The sequence below is a fragment of the Haemaphysalis longicornis genome, unplaced genomic scaffold (assembly GCF_048455015.1).
Source record: "Haemaphysalis longicornis isolate Haplotype H1 unplaced genomic scaffold, Haemaphysalis longicornis Haplotype H1 scaffold_1, whole genome shotgun sequence".
Taxonomy (NCBI): Eukaryota; Metazoa; Arthropoda; class Arachnida; order Ixodida; family Ixodidae; genus Haemaphysalis; species Haemaphysalis longicornis.
In genome coordinates this window covers 451,301,277-451,316,934 of record NW_027526203.1, presented here as the reverse complement: position 1 = coordinate 451,316,934, position 15,658 = coordinate 451,301,277, and the positions used below count along the sequence as shown (strand labels likewise).

Below are 15,658 nucleotides of genomic sequence, written 5' to 3'. Positions count from 1 at the left end.
TTCTATAGCACGTGTAATCGTCACTGGCAAAACTAGAGAGGCGTTCTTGGTCCACCCCTGTCTGACGATACAATGGAAACGTGGGAGTTTGTTTAAACAGGGTCCGATCGCGACTACGCAAAGCCGCCAGCCACCGCAATTCTCCAGCAGCTTTTCACCTCAGAGTCCACGTTTACAAAGCAGTTTTAACACCTCGTAAGTATACTTTACCTGCCGCGGCAACTTTCCCCGCAGTGGTGTACAAAGCTGCGCTGTAAATCCGTCCCGTGAGGCTTCCCTTGTAATGAATGACATTTTCAAGCGGCACTAGCGGAGGAGATAGAGAGCACCTCCCCTCTCCCACTCAACGAGAAACAACGAGGAAAGCTTGCTACCGGAAACAAGGAAAGTTGGCAGAGTGCGTGTACAATTCGTGAGAAGGTAAACAGGACAGGGGCAAGGCGAATGGGAGGCGTAAAACGAAAGCTGCAGAAAGGCGGGTAAGCGACGCGCCTTGTGCCCCTGTTTTACGTTAACTGAGTGGATATTTGGACGGTTTTAGAGGCATCGTATTGCCACGAGTAAGTATAAGCTACCCTGTAGGGTAGTTAATAAAGAAGAGGCGCGAAGGGGAACACGCGAGAGGGCTATGTATGTACAGAGACGTAAGTGCAAGAAAGAAGTCCCCGGCTGCAGCGTGCCGATAAACAGCGCAGTTTGCTTCCCGGTTACGTGCTTCATCTGTTAACGCAGTTTCCGCAAGCAGTAATGATCCAAGCCAACTCTGCACTAACCTTTTCATGCAACCAGGAGGGCACAGCACACGACGACATTGCTCTTGAACTCCGATATTTTGGAAAATACGAACGTGAACTGCAAACAAAGCTGGTTGCGCAACCCGCATGCTGCTCCAGAAAGCTCCAAGAGGGGGTGAGATCGTAAATCGAACCAGGGGGAGCTTGGAAGTGCACGAAATGAGCGGATGCGTAGGGACATTGAGCGTTGAGCGAGCTGTGAATAAGTCGCCAACGGAATACTCCGCCACGGGGCACCGCCTTTACGGGCCCCGTGGTGACAGGCTTGTGTGCGGTGTTTATGATGGTGTGCGAGTAGGCTGCACATCAGTGCCTATAAGCAGTGCCATCTTATGGCAATTAAAACGCCCCTCCGCGGTAGTTCGGCGCTCCCATCAGCGCCGATGGAACGCCGTACCGACGGGGTCATTACAAGGCATGAGTAAACTGACGTTTTAGCGGCGGATATGCGATTTTACAAAACAGAAAAACGGAAAACAAAGCATTGGCAGGGGAAGCGAACAACGTGAGTCGTCGCTAACCCTCGTATACGTGGGTCGCAGTGTACACCTCATCGACCCCCGCCCCCCTTGATTCGTTTGGCGCATGGGCAGCGACGTATCTCGCAGCGACTGAAACTGGAGGTCGGTCAAGCTGAATGCTGCTGTAGGTTAGTCGCACAGGCCCTGTGCTATCTAACAGGCCACCACTCAGCCGCGGCTGCCTCTGTCAAAGCGGCTATTCTGGCAAGGTTACGGCCGCCGCTTTCCAGGGTCCACTTCCGGTGTGCCAGCGCACCGCGCATGCCTCAATGCCTTACACATGTTTGCGGTCTCTGGCGGTATAATGCGTGCCGCAGAGGTGCTGAAGGTTGCTGGCATGTAGTCGGTGTGAAGTGACAGGCGACGCAGAACAGTGCGAAAGTACTCGAGCGCCACCCACGCGCACAAGAATGCAGCACACGCCTTTTGGGCGAAACTCACTCCACAGAATTACGACAACCTTTCGCGGTAGTTCATGCACGGCGACAGCAATTGTCGCGTCACCCTTGGCAACCTCTATTCGAGCCTCCTCGCTAGCTTGTGGAGAAGCGTTGCCTTGCCATTGCGCGGACCCTTGCGTTGCGTTGTCCTGCAGTGTTTTGTGGTGAGTTCTTTCCAGCGCGTACGTACGTTGCCCGTTGCGAATCATTTACGTAACAGCCACGAGCCCCTAGAAGGCCGGCGAGTGGACACGCTGTTGAGCCAGCCACACTCGTGAGAACCCAGGCTCGTACTTGCGGCTCTCGCCGTAACGGAAGGAAAGAAAGGCGAACGTAGAGCAACGCTTGAAACAACCACGCATGAATAGAACGCTTTTATTTCGTTGCTTTCGACGTTCAGAGCTGCAGGGGGAGTCAGAGGCCCAGGTCATTTAAGGATGAACTTTTCGTCAAATTGCCAAATGGGCCCCAATGTGCTCAGCACGGACGGAGCTGCTCGTACACTTTCGAATAAACCAGAACTGCGCGGGTTTGGGTTGGTGGGGTCTCTTCTCGAAAACTCCTGTATATATACGAGCAAGAACAGAACTGTTTTTTGTTTTGTTTTAATTCTCTGTATGCGTTAAACGTTCACTTAACGCTGTCTTATCGCTCAGGCCCAAGCCCCCCCCTTTTGCGCACACACACACACACGCACATTTTTTCGTTTACTCCTGCCTTTTCTCCCCTTCTTCACCGCCCCGCAAGAAAAGAACTCGGCGGTGCGTGTGTGTCTGTGTTTTTGGCCAATCACGCCCCAAACATGGTCTAGTGCAGAACGGTCCGCGGGGTCGGAACTGCTTCCGACAGCTCGACTTCGCGTTATTTCTTTGCTGGCCGGCTTGTTCAAGGGCGCGCGTGTTCTGCCTGCCTTGCCGAGTGTTGCGGTGGTTTCTCGGGCCGCGCTGTTTACGAGCCAGTGCCGGGCGGCAGCCGAGTGGGTCGTGTTTTCCTAAGGCGTGCCCCCTCTTGTTCCGGCCCAGCCGCTGACCTGCAGGGGCCGACCCTGACCGGCATCAAGGCCCGGTACCGGATCGGCGAGCGCATCAACGCCACTTGCAGCAGCGGTCCTTCGAGCGCCAGCCCCAGCCTGCACTGGCTCATCAACGACCGAGAGGTGAGCGCTCCGTTCCCTCCACCCTCCCGCTAGTTTAGTTACTCCAGGGTCGAGTGCAGTCCGGCGCGAGCAGTGCGCGGCCGGCTGAGTGGCTCATTTGGTTCTCGAAGCATTGCTGGAGCCAAGCTGCTGTGCCCCTCCCCGAACACAACGAGGGGCAGGATAAGTGGGATCCCGCTCCTTATTGTTGTGCCGATATATTTTGCACTGGCTACACTGAGTGTACGCTCAGTATGGCGAGGATAATGCATACAGTATACGCTACACTGCCTGCACTAGTGTAGGCTAAAAAATGGTTCCCAGTGAAGCACAGGATAAAGCGTCACCTGTCTCTCCGGAAGAACACGTTTCTCCTTCCCTTCCCAGTGCTGAAATGCTATCTAATGAGTAGCGCGACATAGTGCTCTCGCTCCTCCGCCCACTTTTCGCATTCACTCTAAGAAGTCGCCGCTGGTGGGTTCCGCCACAACGCACCAGAACGACCAATCGGCGTGACCAAATGTGCGAATATGGCGAATGACGAGGCGCAGCATGCGATTAGAGTAGAAAATAGAATCTGCGCACGTTGGAACAGCGCACGCTGTTGTCCCGGAACATTTGACCGCAATTCTTTTTTAAAACTGCCTTTGACTCGTTCGCATTAATTTTTAGTTGAATGTTAACAGACCAAGACAGCTGCACAGTGTAGCGTCAGCTTGAAGCATGATTTTTTCGGAGGAATCAGAGGCCCAGGCGAACAACTATCTTACGTCCTGGGCATATAGAATAAATTTCGCATCTCCAGATAGTCACAATATTGATGCGTGGCAGTAGACAAGCCGTCCGAAAAGATATATTTACAATATTGATAGCAGAAGCACCGTGACAGTAGTCACCGGTACAGCTTAAACCGTAATTCCAAAAGTCTACTTCTTTCTCCTGTTTTCCTGGGATCATGCAGATTATCGTCACATTGTGCATTGGCAATACGACCCGTTTCACCGGCATCGACGGAATAGCTTTTCCGGGTGAGTCTTCAGCAAGCCCATCATCGTCATCGATGGCGGCAAGGACTTCACTGTAGATTTTCTCATCTCGTCTTCACCGCACCCTTCCATAGCATCCGGCATCGACCGGAACCGTCGCCTTCGGCGTGGGGGCTGTGTTACAAGAAAAAAGAAGACGGGGCGAGGAGAGAAAGAATCAGTGCGTCGCACGTAGCCGGCGTCGGTGCTGTCAGGGCCATGGCCTCCATCATGTAAATTAGAGCGCTTCAACCATCGTTCGCCTCATTTCGACTGCCGCCACGTAGCAGTCTCATTTACGCATTTAAAGAGCAGAGGACCCAGAATAGTACCCTGAAGGCCACCGACTATTATCTGTCCTGCCAGGGGCTCCGGAAGGGGGGTGGGAAGGTGGGGGGCTCGAACGCGTGTTGTCAAAAAGAAGGGGCTCAGCCTCCCCTGGTGCTCACGCGATTAGATAAATCATGACTCTAAAAAACTATCTGACGTGGTGCAAAGGCATGTTGTCCTCATCTTGTGTATCGTCTGCTGCGCTTTCAACATGAATCGTTACTTAATTCCCGATTTGCCTTCTTTAATTTCTTCTTGTAATATGCCACTGGCGCATTACTATCACTAGAGTTTTGGTGCTCTTGTAAGGACCAGTAAACGATTTGCCTTCAATAACTTCACTCACAATGATGATTGTATCATGCATCAAGACGAATTGCAAGTACAGTTCGAGTGCCACGCAGAGTCTCCAGGGTGATCAAAGCTAAGTCGACTTTTTTTTTAAATTAGGTGCTTAGATGTACGTGAAGACCACCTCTACATTAAGGTTACGCACTCAGGGGGACACCGAATGAGGTGGTAACTATTGATGTCGGTGGCTTAATTAACTAAAATTGCATAATTAACTTTTCAGTGGCTGCAGTAAGTAGGCATGTTTGTGTTAAAAAATTGGACGCAATCGTGTTTCTGCACAGCTTCCTTTGGCAGAATTCTTCTAGCGCATCCGCAATCCGGGATATCTAACTGCGAAGTTTAATTGCCGTTCGCATGATTACGCATGCGAGACAGAAAAGACCGGCGCAAAGCTCCTCCCTTTTGTAACGTTCCTGCTGTGTACGGTGTTTGGTGGGACAACGGGGTGGAGGCATAGGCAAAAGTGACAGTTGGCATCCTTTCAATCTAGGCTGGCGTTATTGCAATCTGCAGTACTCGGAACCGCTTTCGGAACACAGAACAAAAGGGAGGAGCTTTCCACCGGTCTTCACTGTCTAGCATGCGTAATCACGCGAACGGCAATTAAACTTCGCAGTTCGATATCTCGGAGGACGGATGCGCTAGAGGAATTCTACCAAATGAAACTGCGTAGAAACACGATTGCGTCTAATTTTTCAATACAAATATGCTCGCTTATTGCAGCCACTAAAAAGTTATTTCTTCAATTTTAGTTAATTAAGCCACCGACGTCAATAGTTACCACATAATTCTTTGTCCACTTTGGCGCATAACCTCCCTGTAAAGATGGTCTTCGCGTAAATCTAGGCACCTAATTAAAAAAAAAAACTTGTTGACAGGGCCGACCTCTGAAAAAACTATCCATTTCAGGCGGAAGAAACCGAACTCTGGTTTCTGGAACAACAAAATCAAGACCCTGTTTAGGGCTGAAGATTTATAATTTGTGTTCTGAAGCACTAAGTCCGACCAGTGACCTACGGGGCGAGCAATGAGTGGACGATTCCAAAGCATTATTTTTGAGTTTTTGGGAAGTCTCATGAACTACGCTGTAGAAAGCCTGTGTAAAATCGATAAGTATACCCAATTCAAGTTTCCTATTTTCGAAGCATTGTAAAATTCATTTTGAGGTTAATTAGCGTCAGTACCTTGGATTGATTTTTTCGTGAACCCAACTTGGGCTTCAGGAATTAAATTGTCAACTTTGCAAAAAGAAGCCATACGTGCATTGTGGTGATCCTAGCAACCGCTGCCCTTGAGCGTACGCTGGGCTTGCATTTTCGCGCGGCGATCTCCCCCTCGTTTCCCCATGAGCTATCTCGCCACTGAAAGCCCTTGCCATGCCGACCTACACCTGTTCGAAACCCTGTCCCAGAACAGGGCGGGTAGGCCTCTCCGGGACATCCTAAGGTACGCCACGATTTCTGTCTCGTCCGGTAGCCCCTTTGTTGCGCCGGAACGCCTCCTTTCGGCTGCCGGCTCGTGCCTTAGGTTGAACCTTTGTCCTGACGCCTGGCGTACCGCGTGAGGCCCTTAGTGAGCTGTGCGGTACAACCCTTTGAGCGAACGGTCTTCCACCTCCGCAGCGCTGATCAGCCCGGTGGACAGCGCGGCGACGACCTTTTCGTCTTCCCGCACGACAGCCTCCTCTCGCTTCGCCTGCCCTTTTGTGAGCCGTACGGGCGTGTTCGGCTCACAGTCGGGGGAAGCACGTGTCTGTGACAGGGAGGCTGGCGTTTAAATAAACATCGCTCCTAGAACTTTGGGCACCTGCCTTTGTCGCCCCTGCTCTGCTTGTCCCCTTCAGGCGGTGTCGAGTAATTGCATCGTCAGCGTGCGTGCGCAGGATAATAAAGTTTTTGTCAGTTAAGACAATGATTCGTGCTGTTTTCCACAGAGAGTTTGGACTTTCGGCTTAAAAGCGCCATCGATTGGTCTATTTTAACGAGGTTGGCGTGCACAGCCGCGTTTCAGATCGTAAGCGGCTAGAGCCGGTCGCACCAAATGGCGTCCGAGTCAGCTGTGGCCATACCGCGCGCGTGTATGCCACATCGGGCGTTGAATGTTGTGATTTTGTGTGTATGTTCGTCGGGATGCGTGTGACATAACTAATTGCGCAGTTCGATGGCCTGACTACTCTCCCCCCCCCCCCCCCTTTTCCCTTCGGGGTTGTGATCGCTTGAGCCCGCGAGGTGCACGGGCGTGAAGGGCGTGTTTATGTGATGTGCGTAGGTGTGACGCTGTGCATATATGAGTTCGTAACTGGCTCGAATCCACAGTGGTTAGTAGTAGTGTGTGTACTTTGGAGGGGGTGGGGGGATTCCTTATGCGATGCGTGTGTGACTCCCGTGAAAAAGACCACACTAGGAATTACCTTTTCTCGACCCTTAGGGAGCGATCGTTCGGCAAAATATAAATGCGGAGCGGTATCAAATTAAATGGTGATTTTCTGTCTTCCTTCTAACGGAGAACTAACACTTTAGTGGCTTGCGTGCGTCAAGGAAAACACCAGTCTGGAGGAACAAATTGAATATATCGCGGATCACTAAGGCTAAAATTTCGACCACAAACTTGTCGGATTTAGAACATCGTTAGCGTTGCAGTACCGGCTGTTTTTCATCGTTATAAAGGTTGAAAGCTGTTCATTTGGGGTTGCAGGGCTCATATACATGGTCTGCATGTTATAAAACCGCCACCGTTGTCAGATACAATAGTATACAGGGTGATCGAAAGTTAAGTCGACCGGTTCTTTTTTAAAATAGGCGCTTAGATTTACGCTAAGACCACCTCTACAGTGAGGTTATGTGCCCAGGGGGACACATAATTAGGAGGTAATGATTGATATAGGTGGCTTAATTAACCAAAATTGATTAATTAACTTTTTAGTGGCTGCAGTAACCAGGCATGTTTGTATTGGAAAGTTGGACGCAATCGTGTTTCTACGCAGTTTCAATTGGAAGAATTCTTCTAGCCCATCCGTAGTCCGAGATATCGAACGGCGAAGTTAATAGCCGTTCGCATGGTTACGCATGCTAGAAGTCAAGACCGGCGCATAGCTCCTCCCTTTTATTCTGTGTTTCGATAGCGGTTCCGAGTACTGCAGATTGCGATAACGCCAGCCAAGAATGAATGAGTGCCAGTTATCACTTTTTCCTGTGCCTCCACCCATTTTTCGAACTAAACACCATACACAGCAGGCACGTCACAGGAGGGAGGAGCTTTCTCCGGTGCAGACTGCCTTGCATGCGTAATCATGCGAACGGAAATTAAACTTCACCATTTGATATCTCGGACTACGGACTCGGACAAACTGCGAAGTTTAATTGCCGTTCGCATGATTACGTATGCGAGACAGAAAACACCGGCGCAAAGCTCCTCCCTTTTGTAACGTGCCTGCTGTGTACGGTGTTTGGTGTGACAACGGGGTGGAGGCATAGGCAAAAGTGACAATTGGCATCCTTTCAATCTAGGCTGGCGTTATTGCAATCTGCAGTACTCGGAACCGCTTTCGGAACACAGAACAAAAGGGAGGAGCTTTCCACCGGTCTTCACTGTCTAGCATGCGTAATCACGCGAACGGCAATTAAACTTCGCAGTTCGATATCTCGGAGGACGGATGCGCTAGAGGAATTCTACCAAATGAAACTGCGTAGAAACACGATTGCGTCTAACTTTCCAATACAGGCATGTCTGGTTACTGCAGCCACTAAAAAGTTAATTAACCTATTTTAGTTAATTAAGCCTCCGAAATCAATAATTACCTCCTATTTATGTGTCCTCCTAGGCGCATAACCTCAATGTAAAGGTCGTCTTCGCGTAAATCTAAGCGCCTATTAACAAAAACAAAACCTGTCGGCTTAACTTTGGTCGGCTTAACTTAACCGGCACCGTGAGTGCCGGTTCACGAAGTAACTACAGTAAAGAGCAGTCCTAAAAATCCGCGAGTCATTACTCCTATGGGACAACTGGCGGTTCCCCGCTAAAGTCCGGAATATCCAGCAAGCCCGAATTTTTGCAGTCCGAAAAAACGGTCGGCTATTGTATATATTAAAAGCATCTCCCATTTCTCCTCCTGGTACAGTTTATCCTGTAACCGCGACTTCACCTGGAGCAGTAGCGTGGGAAGCGGTTGATGTCCACAATAGTCTTATTCAGTCTTCCCATGTTTTATTAGAGTCAGCAACGCAGCAAGGCTCGAACGCCGCACAGTGGCATGTGTCGCTAGCCGGTCTTAGCTTCTTGTTCGGTTGATTTCGGCAGGCTTTAAAGGAGTACTGACACGAAAATTTTATGTTTCACTTTTATTGCTTTTATCGATGCTTAATGGTCTGGTGAACCTGAAACATCCTTTCAAATACTTAATTACATTGAGCGGTTAATTACATTGAACGGCCTGAAAATGGTTTGTTTCAAATTCCCGCGCTTTCATCCCGAAAGGCGCATATGACAGAATCCCGGCCTGACCTCACCGCTTTGTGCGGACGTCACCGGCGCCCGCTTGAGAGGGTGTTGCGCCCGCTCGCCGCTCGTGGGGCCGCGCGCGTAAAGTGACGTCAAGAGTTTTTGACGAGCGCTGTCGCGTCACTTCTTTTGGCTTCACGGGGTGATGTCACGCTGATGTCCATTTGCTGAGTGCCGCTCCGCGCGCTGCTCCGTCGGCGCGATAAATGAGATCCAATTGAACTATGTTTTTCGCGTCGCAGGCGGCTCATATTTCAGCCAGGATATTCTGTTGAGTGAAGGAAGCGAACTGTGCAATAATATTAACGCCGAAAATTGGTGTCAGTGCTCCTTTAAATTTTGAAAACAATTCGGGGTCACGTACGTGGATTAAGAAAAGTCTTAAACATTACGCTATTCGCCTTAATTTTGCTGGGAAAATTAAGCCACTTTTTCCGGGATTTATTTGCTCAGGCGTACGTCCTGTTGGGAAAATGCGCCTTATCAATTCCTAGGAATTTTTCAAATAATTGTAGGCTGTATCTGTATCGTTAGTGTTTACTGTATCAAACAATTCTACATTGGCAATATCTTCCGTGAAAGCAGCAAGGTCATTTTCTGTAACTGCTGAACACTCACGCGAACAATACGATGCATTTTTTACGCTTGTTTTAACGGCGAATAGTATTGGTAGGCAATAAAATATATCATCAGAAATAATTTAAGGAAGAAACCGGTCACTATCAACATTATTACCGGAAAGATTGATCGAAAGTCGTGTAGTGTGAGAAATGTTTCGTTCTACCGTTGAAAGTTTTTCTTCACTGCCTTCCTCTGTGCTGCCACCTCCTTTTCTTCGCTGGTCCTGTTTTAGATGCGGCGCATCTCTTGCTCTGAGGCATGTGCCTCCTGCGTCGTCGGCGTGCGTCGACACGCCACCTGCGCATGCGCGACTCTCCTCCGTTCGTCTCTCCCACTGCTGTGCGCAACACTCTCACTCCGGAGCATTAGCATAACGACAGCTGGCGCGCTTGGTTGGCGCGCGCTTCGCTGCGTTAACGCTGCATTAACAGCTGCTCCGGTACGCATGTGCGCGCATGCGCGACTCTCTCCCGCGGTCTCCTCTCCTTCAAGCGCTGTGAAAAAAAAATTGCCCCCATCGTCCGCGTATGAGAACATCCATATGTGATGGAAGGCATCCTACGCGTTCACAATACGTTTCACGCGATGTAGAGAATCAACCCAATGGAAACGCCAATGGAACCCCCAGGTGTGCCGCATCACACCAGGGTTCCCTCGCGGGGAGATGGGGGCAATTTTTTCCTCCTTCCCGTAAGCTTTACATTCATTGCGTATACCCGAACCATCACAGTTTTCCTTCTTTGGCCTTCTCTGTCGGTGACCTCACGGTTCCTCTGACGCTGTCCGTCCCAAACTCATTCCATCTTCTCACTGTGCATGCCTACTGCAGCCGTCTCATTTCGGCTGTTTTCTCTCCCCATCTGGTCTTTAAAGTAAAGCGTTCCCATTGCACACCGCATCTCAGACTTTACCGCTGTTACACGCACACCTCGCATCCCATAGCTTGATCACAATCTTCCGCTCCTGAAACTTCTTTTCAGTTTTTCCACGCTGCCTGAATTCTCCACAGGGATTCTTTCTCCACACATTTTGATCGTCCTACCGCTAAGCCCAAGTGTCTGTAGTAGGTTTCCCTCTTGAGGACGAAGCTGTCCAGCTGGAGTGCTCATTTCCGGCCGCCTCGCATTCCGCTTAGCTTTGGCTGATTCTGAAGCCTCCCCGCTTCGATAGATTTCAAAGGAAGGCCCCTGCATCGTATGGCAGCAATGGCTTCCCAATGCACAATGCCTTTAAATTGTGTGGCTTACATGCGTTCCTGTGCTTATGGCGTATCTTGTCGCTCCTGCTTAGGCGCAATTGTGGTGCTTCTGTTGCGCCGAAATGGACATTTAATCGAATTTTCATTTTCCCAATATGGGGTATTGCATAAAGCATTGTTCGACATAGCAATATAACATTTCAACGCAATCGTTTTACATTTCAAAGGCAGACATTTCATTTCAAAGAAAGACGCCTGCATAGTAAGGCAGTAATGGACTAATGGCTTCCTAATGCAGAATGCCTTTGAATTGTGGTTTACATGTGTTCGTGTTCTTATGGCGTATCATGTCGCTCCTGCTTAGGAGCAATTGCGGGGCTTCTGTTTAAAAAGGAATGGACAATCGTTTTACATTTCAACGCAGCAAAGGTTATCTGCTAGACATGCTACGTAAGTTGGTGGCCAGTAGATCACTACAATGGATCGTGGAAGGTCGTTCCAATTTGAGGAATACGAGGAAAAATGCAGGCGTAAAAATAATAGTTTTTCTAGCACGCAAACAGGACATTTTAAATGGAAGAATGGTGCGGTGAGAACTTTACGGCGCTAGGTTGAGTAACTATGAAAGACCAGAAGGGTAGGTATACGACGTTGAACAGAGAGTGGCGATAATCCAGATTGTGCTTTCAAGGATGATAGCATACACACTTGGTCATGTGCAGCTTCGGGGAACCGGTGACTCTACTGTAACATCACCAGAGGCATGCGTTTTCGGTTTGGGAGAGGCGACGCGCAGTGAATACGAGGACGAACACTATGTCTCGAGTCCTACTCTCGATGCATGCCTTAGGAGCATGCGTCGACTCTTGCCAGCATCATTTCCCGCTGTCGAATCGCTGTCTGTCGAGTCAGACGAAAGAGTGATGGCTGTGCGCGGCAGTTTCCATTCCGTCGCCCCTCCGCTGCATGTGCTGCTTCTGCCCTCTGAGCTCATCAAAAAGAAAACGAACCTTTGGGCGCCTTTGGGGAGGCAGTAAAAATACGCATTCATAAATACGCTGCGGCCGCCACTCTCCCAACAAGCGGAGGCTCTGGGTGGCGTACGGAATGAGGGATTACAGCTCGACGGCGACAGCGAGAGGCTGAAGGTGGCAGGAGTCGACCGCTTTGGTTGTCGAGGCTTTTCTCAAGTTCACAAACCGCTTCTTGGTCTCTGCCCGAACATTCACTGGTCACGTGTTACTTTTGGGATAGAGTAAAAGAAATGTAGAAACTCTGGAAAAGGCCTTTTGTTTTAATTATAACCCACTTTTGCGTGTGACTAAGCTATTTTCACGGGTGGTCATTAATTTTTTCTCTGTTTCACCCAATCAAGGTTCGAATTAAGTATTTACATTCCAATTAAGCGTTTGTAATGGGCGCGATCAATCTCAGGTCAACGACCCGGCGCCCAGTCATTGTTTTGAGAGGGTGTGCCCTCGTTCCCCTCAGTGCGCATTTTATGTGCGGTCCTCGGTTTTCGAGGCGCGTTGAGTGGCGTAGTCCCGAGAAGGGGTTGCAGCGGTGGCCCCCTTCTGCCCGACTGCACCCCCTGGAATGACGTCATCGGAGCGCAGCAGATGTAATGGGCGAAGCGAACTGGCCTGGGCGGGTCCGTCAGCATGAAACCGATGGCGGAGAGCAGAAATAAGGAAAGCCTCGGGCTCCGCTCAATCACTTTGCTGCCTCAAAGCGGAGGTCATTACGCCGCACTGACTGAACCCCGGCTCGCATCACTCGGGGCCGCAGCCGGGGATCGTAGCGGTGGACGGCAGCGATGCGAAAGGGGAGACCGGGAAGTCTCGCTGACGTCATCCTTACTTGATGTATTCAAGAAAGAAAGCTCTCCGCGTCTGCAGTTCCGGCCGGCCATATATTTATAAGCGCGATCGACTCAGCGCTACGCGATGCCGCTTTTCCCTCGACTCATGGGCGGCACGTTAGAGGCGCGCTACGTCCAGAGCGAGCGTGTCATTTTTTTTTTTTCCGGTCCTTCCATGCCCACTCTATTGATGAAAACGCCCTGGGAGATTGCGGCACCCGACATATCAATGGTGGCTTATTACCTCTGAGCAGTGCACCGTGTGTGATTTCGTTAATTAACGCGATCACCTGTGATCCCTCCTAAACTCTAGAGTCGGCTTCACCGCAGTGCACTGGAACGGGCAGCTGCTGCTTATAAGTAGGGTTGTTCGTTTTCGGGTTTTATATTTTTTTTAAAATCGGGGGGTAAAAATCGGGTCTTATTTCTCAAACTGATAATCGGAGAGAAATCGGTTTTTTTTTTGTAAAACCATCCCCAAATTCGGGTTTTTTTCGGGTTAAAAATTGAGCTGCACTTAGTGATATAATCAATTTATTTTAGAAAGCATCACGAGCTTCTTAACTCTAACGTGCTAAAATTGGTGTTTTTTTAGAAGCTGGTAATCTGTGGGACATCCGGGTTTTAGTTCTAGTAACTCTCCCCGAAATTTAGCGTGAATCAGTCATGACGACAATAAAAAGAGCACTCGTAACTGCTAAAAATGAAACATTTTATTCACAAAAAGCTGGGGATCAATTTTTTACACATCCTTCTTTACGTACATTATCATCTGCATGCGCAACATGTCGGTCTCCATTCTAGAGCTGTCCGATTGTCGAACGTATCTCATCTAGGAGAAAGTTCTCTCGACGTCACAGCTCCTATATAGGCGCAACAATGTCAGTGCAGCATTTGCCAGCCTGGGGTAGCGAGCGGTAGAGTCATGCCATTACTCAGTGAGCTCGAAAGCTGTGCTTGTGGGGCTGGCTTCCAGCAAGCTCTGGTTGAGAACGGCGGACCGTCAGCCCACAATTGTGCAGATGGCGACTTTGGAAAGGTCCATTCGGAAAGAAAGCTGGTTTAACCCGATTCTCCCGAATCAAGTTCGGGGTGTAAGAATCGGGTAAAATCGGGTTTTACCCGAAAACGAACAACCCTACTTATAAGGGAGCGAATTTGACAAAAACCATGGCCAGCGTAAACGATTTGACACTGAAATTGTGTCTGCGCTGTGACGCTCACGCCGAGCCCATTTTTCGAGATTTGTACGCAGCTCCTTTAATCTCAGTTATTGATCATTCAAGTGCATTGTGGAGAGGCGCCCCGATGGGTATTTTTATCAGTAGGCATCAGTCGTAAATTCGTTTGTGAGTAGGGATGTTGCGAGAGCGCGCGGGGCTGAGTGGCTGAGGAAAGACAGCCGAAGTTGCGCGTGGACGCGTCAAGGTAGGCGCACCACAGCTCTGGCGCGCTATATTGGTGTACCTACATCGTGGCCGCTTCGTTCTTTGATTGATTGTAGGGTTTAACGCGCCGACACAACGCAGGCGATGAGGCGCGCCGTAGTGGAGGGCTCCGGATTAATTTTGACCACCTGGGGATCTTTACGTGCGCCGAAATCTCGTACACACGGGCGTTTTTGCTTTTAGCCTCCATCAGAAAAGCGGGCCGCTTCGTTCTGCAATGTTTCTTCCAAGAGCCACTGCCGCCTAGCCCAAATATCCATTCTTCTGTGTCAGAGGGAAGAAAAGGCGCGTCCTGTGGGGCACGCCGTCTGTGGGGGGCGCGGAATAATTTAGGCTAGCAGGTGTTCTTATTAAACGAGCAGCGAAATCTGGATGCATGGGCGTCTTCGCAGTTCGCTCGAGTCAAAATGCCGCGGGCGCAGGACCTTCGATCGCAGCGCTCCCGAAAGTGCAGTACGGTGTCGGATGCAGACCTGCCGGGTGAAAGCGTGCCGTATTATAGTCGGCTGACAAATCGAGTGAATCTGACAATTGGCTAAGCAATTAAAATTTCTGGCAGCATTCAAAAGGGGCGCTGGTTCTATCGTTCTTTCTTTTTGGGTCGACAAAGGCCGCACCTGCAATAAATACGTCTGCGCTATTGTGGATCTGCTTTACCACAATGCACAATCATTCCGCACCAGCCGGCTAAGTAGGCCAATGATGATTCCCGAGACCCGAAAAAAAATGTAGTCTCTGCTGGGCCGTTGCGTCTTGCATCGCTCTGGTGTCGCAGTGCGGGTTACGTTCAACTTGTTTCGCAACGGGGCTCGCCACGCGTGAACTTTGTTCCCGTGAACGCAGCAGCGCCTAATCATTCGTCCTGTATGCAGTTAAAATACGTGCACGGAAAGTTTTTACTGTTGGACATGGGCGTCCACCGAAGTTTTCTCAACAAAGGGCAGATCGTACCACCTGGAGTACACGGGTAGGGTTAAAAACGATACTGTGGCCTCTGAAAAAAGAAATCCTAACGCAAGGATTAAATTCATATAATTTCAAGTATTGATTGATTGTGCAACGATTGATTGATTGACGCAACGAAAACGATGAGGCGCGCCGTAGTGGAGGGCTCCGGATTAATTTTGACCACCTGGGGATCTTCAAAGTGCGCCGAAATCTCGTACACACGGGCAGCAGCTTTTCACCTCCAACAGGAAAGCGACCGCCGCGGCCGGGAATCGAACCCGCGACCTCGTGCTCAGCAGCGCAACGCCTTAACCACTGAGCCACCGCGGCGGGTTATGGCTGTGTCGTTCCCACAGCGCCTGTGTCGTTCCCTTTCTCGTCCCTGTGAAAAATTTTGCGCTTAAGTTTCACTCATGGAATTTGCGAACCAACTAGCTCGCCTCTCCATTTTGCTTCCTATAATTTAAAGTAAGCAATGCTCTCTCC

General features: G+C 49.9%; 1 protein-coding gene across 1 annotated transcript in view; it reads left to right on the top strand.

The window, feature by feature from the left end:
• Nucleotides 1-15,658, top strand: part of LOC144156015 (uncharacterized) — an 87,643-nt gene that overhangs the window by 30,701 nt on the left and 41,284 nt on the right. Inside the window, exon 4 of the mRNA XM_077687778.1 lies at nucleotides 2,778-2,911. Coding sequence (XP_077543904.1) covers nucleotides 2,778-2,911 — 134 coding nt within the window. The remainder of the gene's footprint in view (nucleotides 1-2,777; nucleotides 2,912-15,658) is intronic.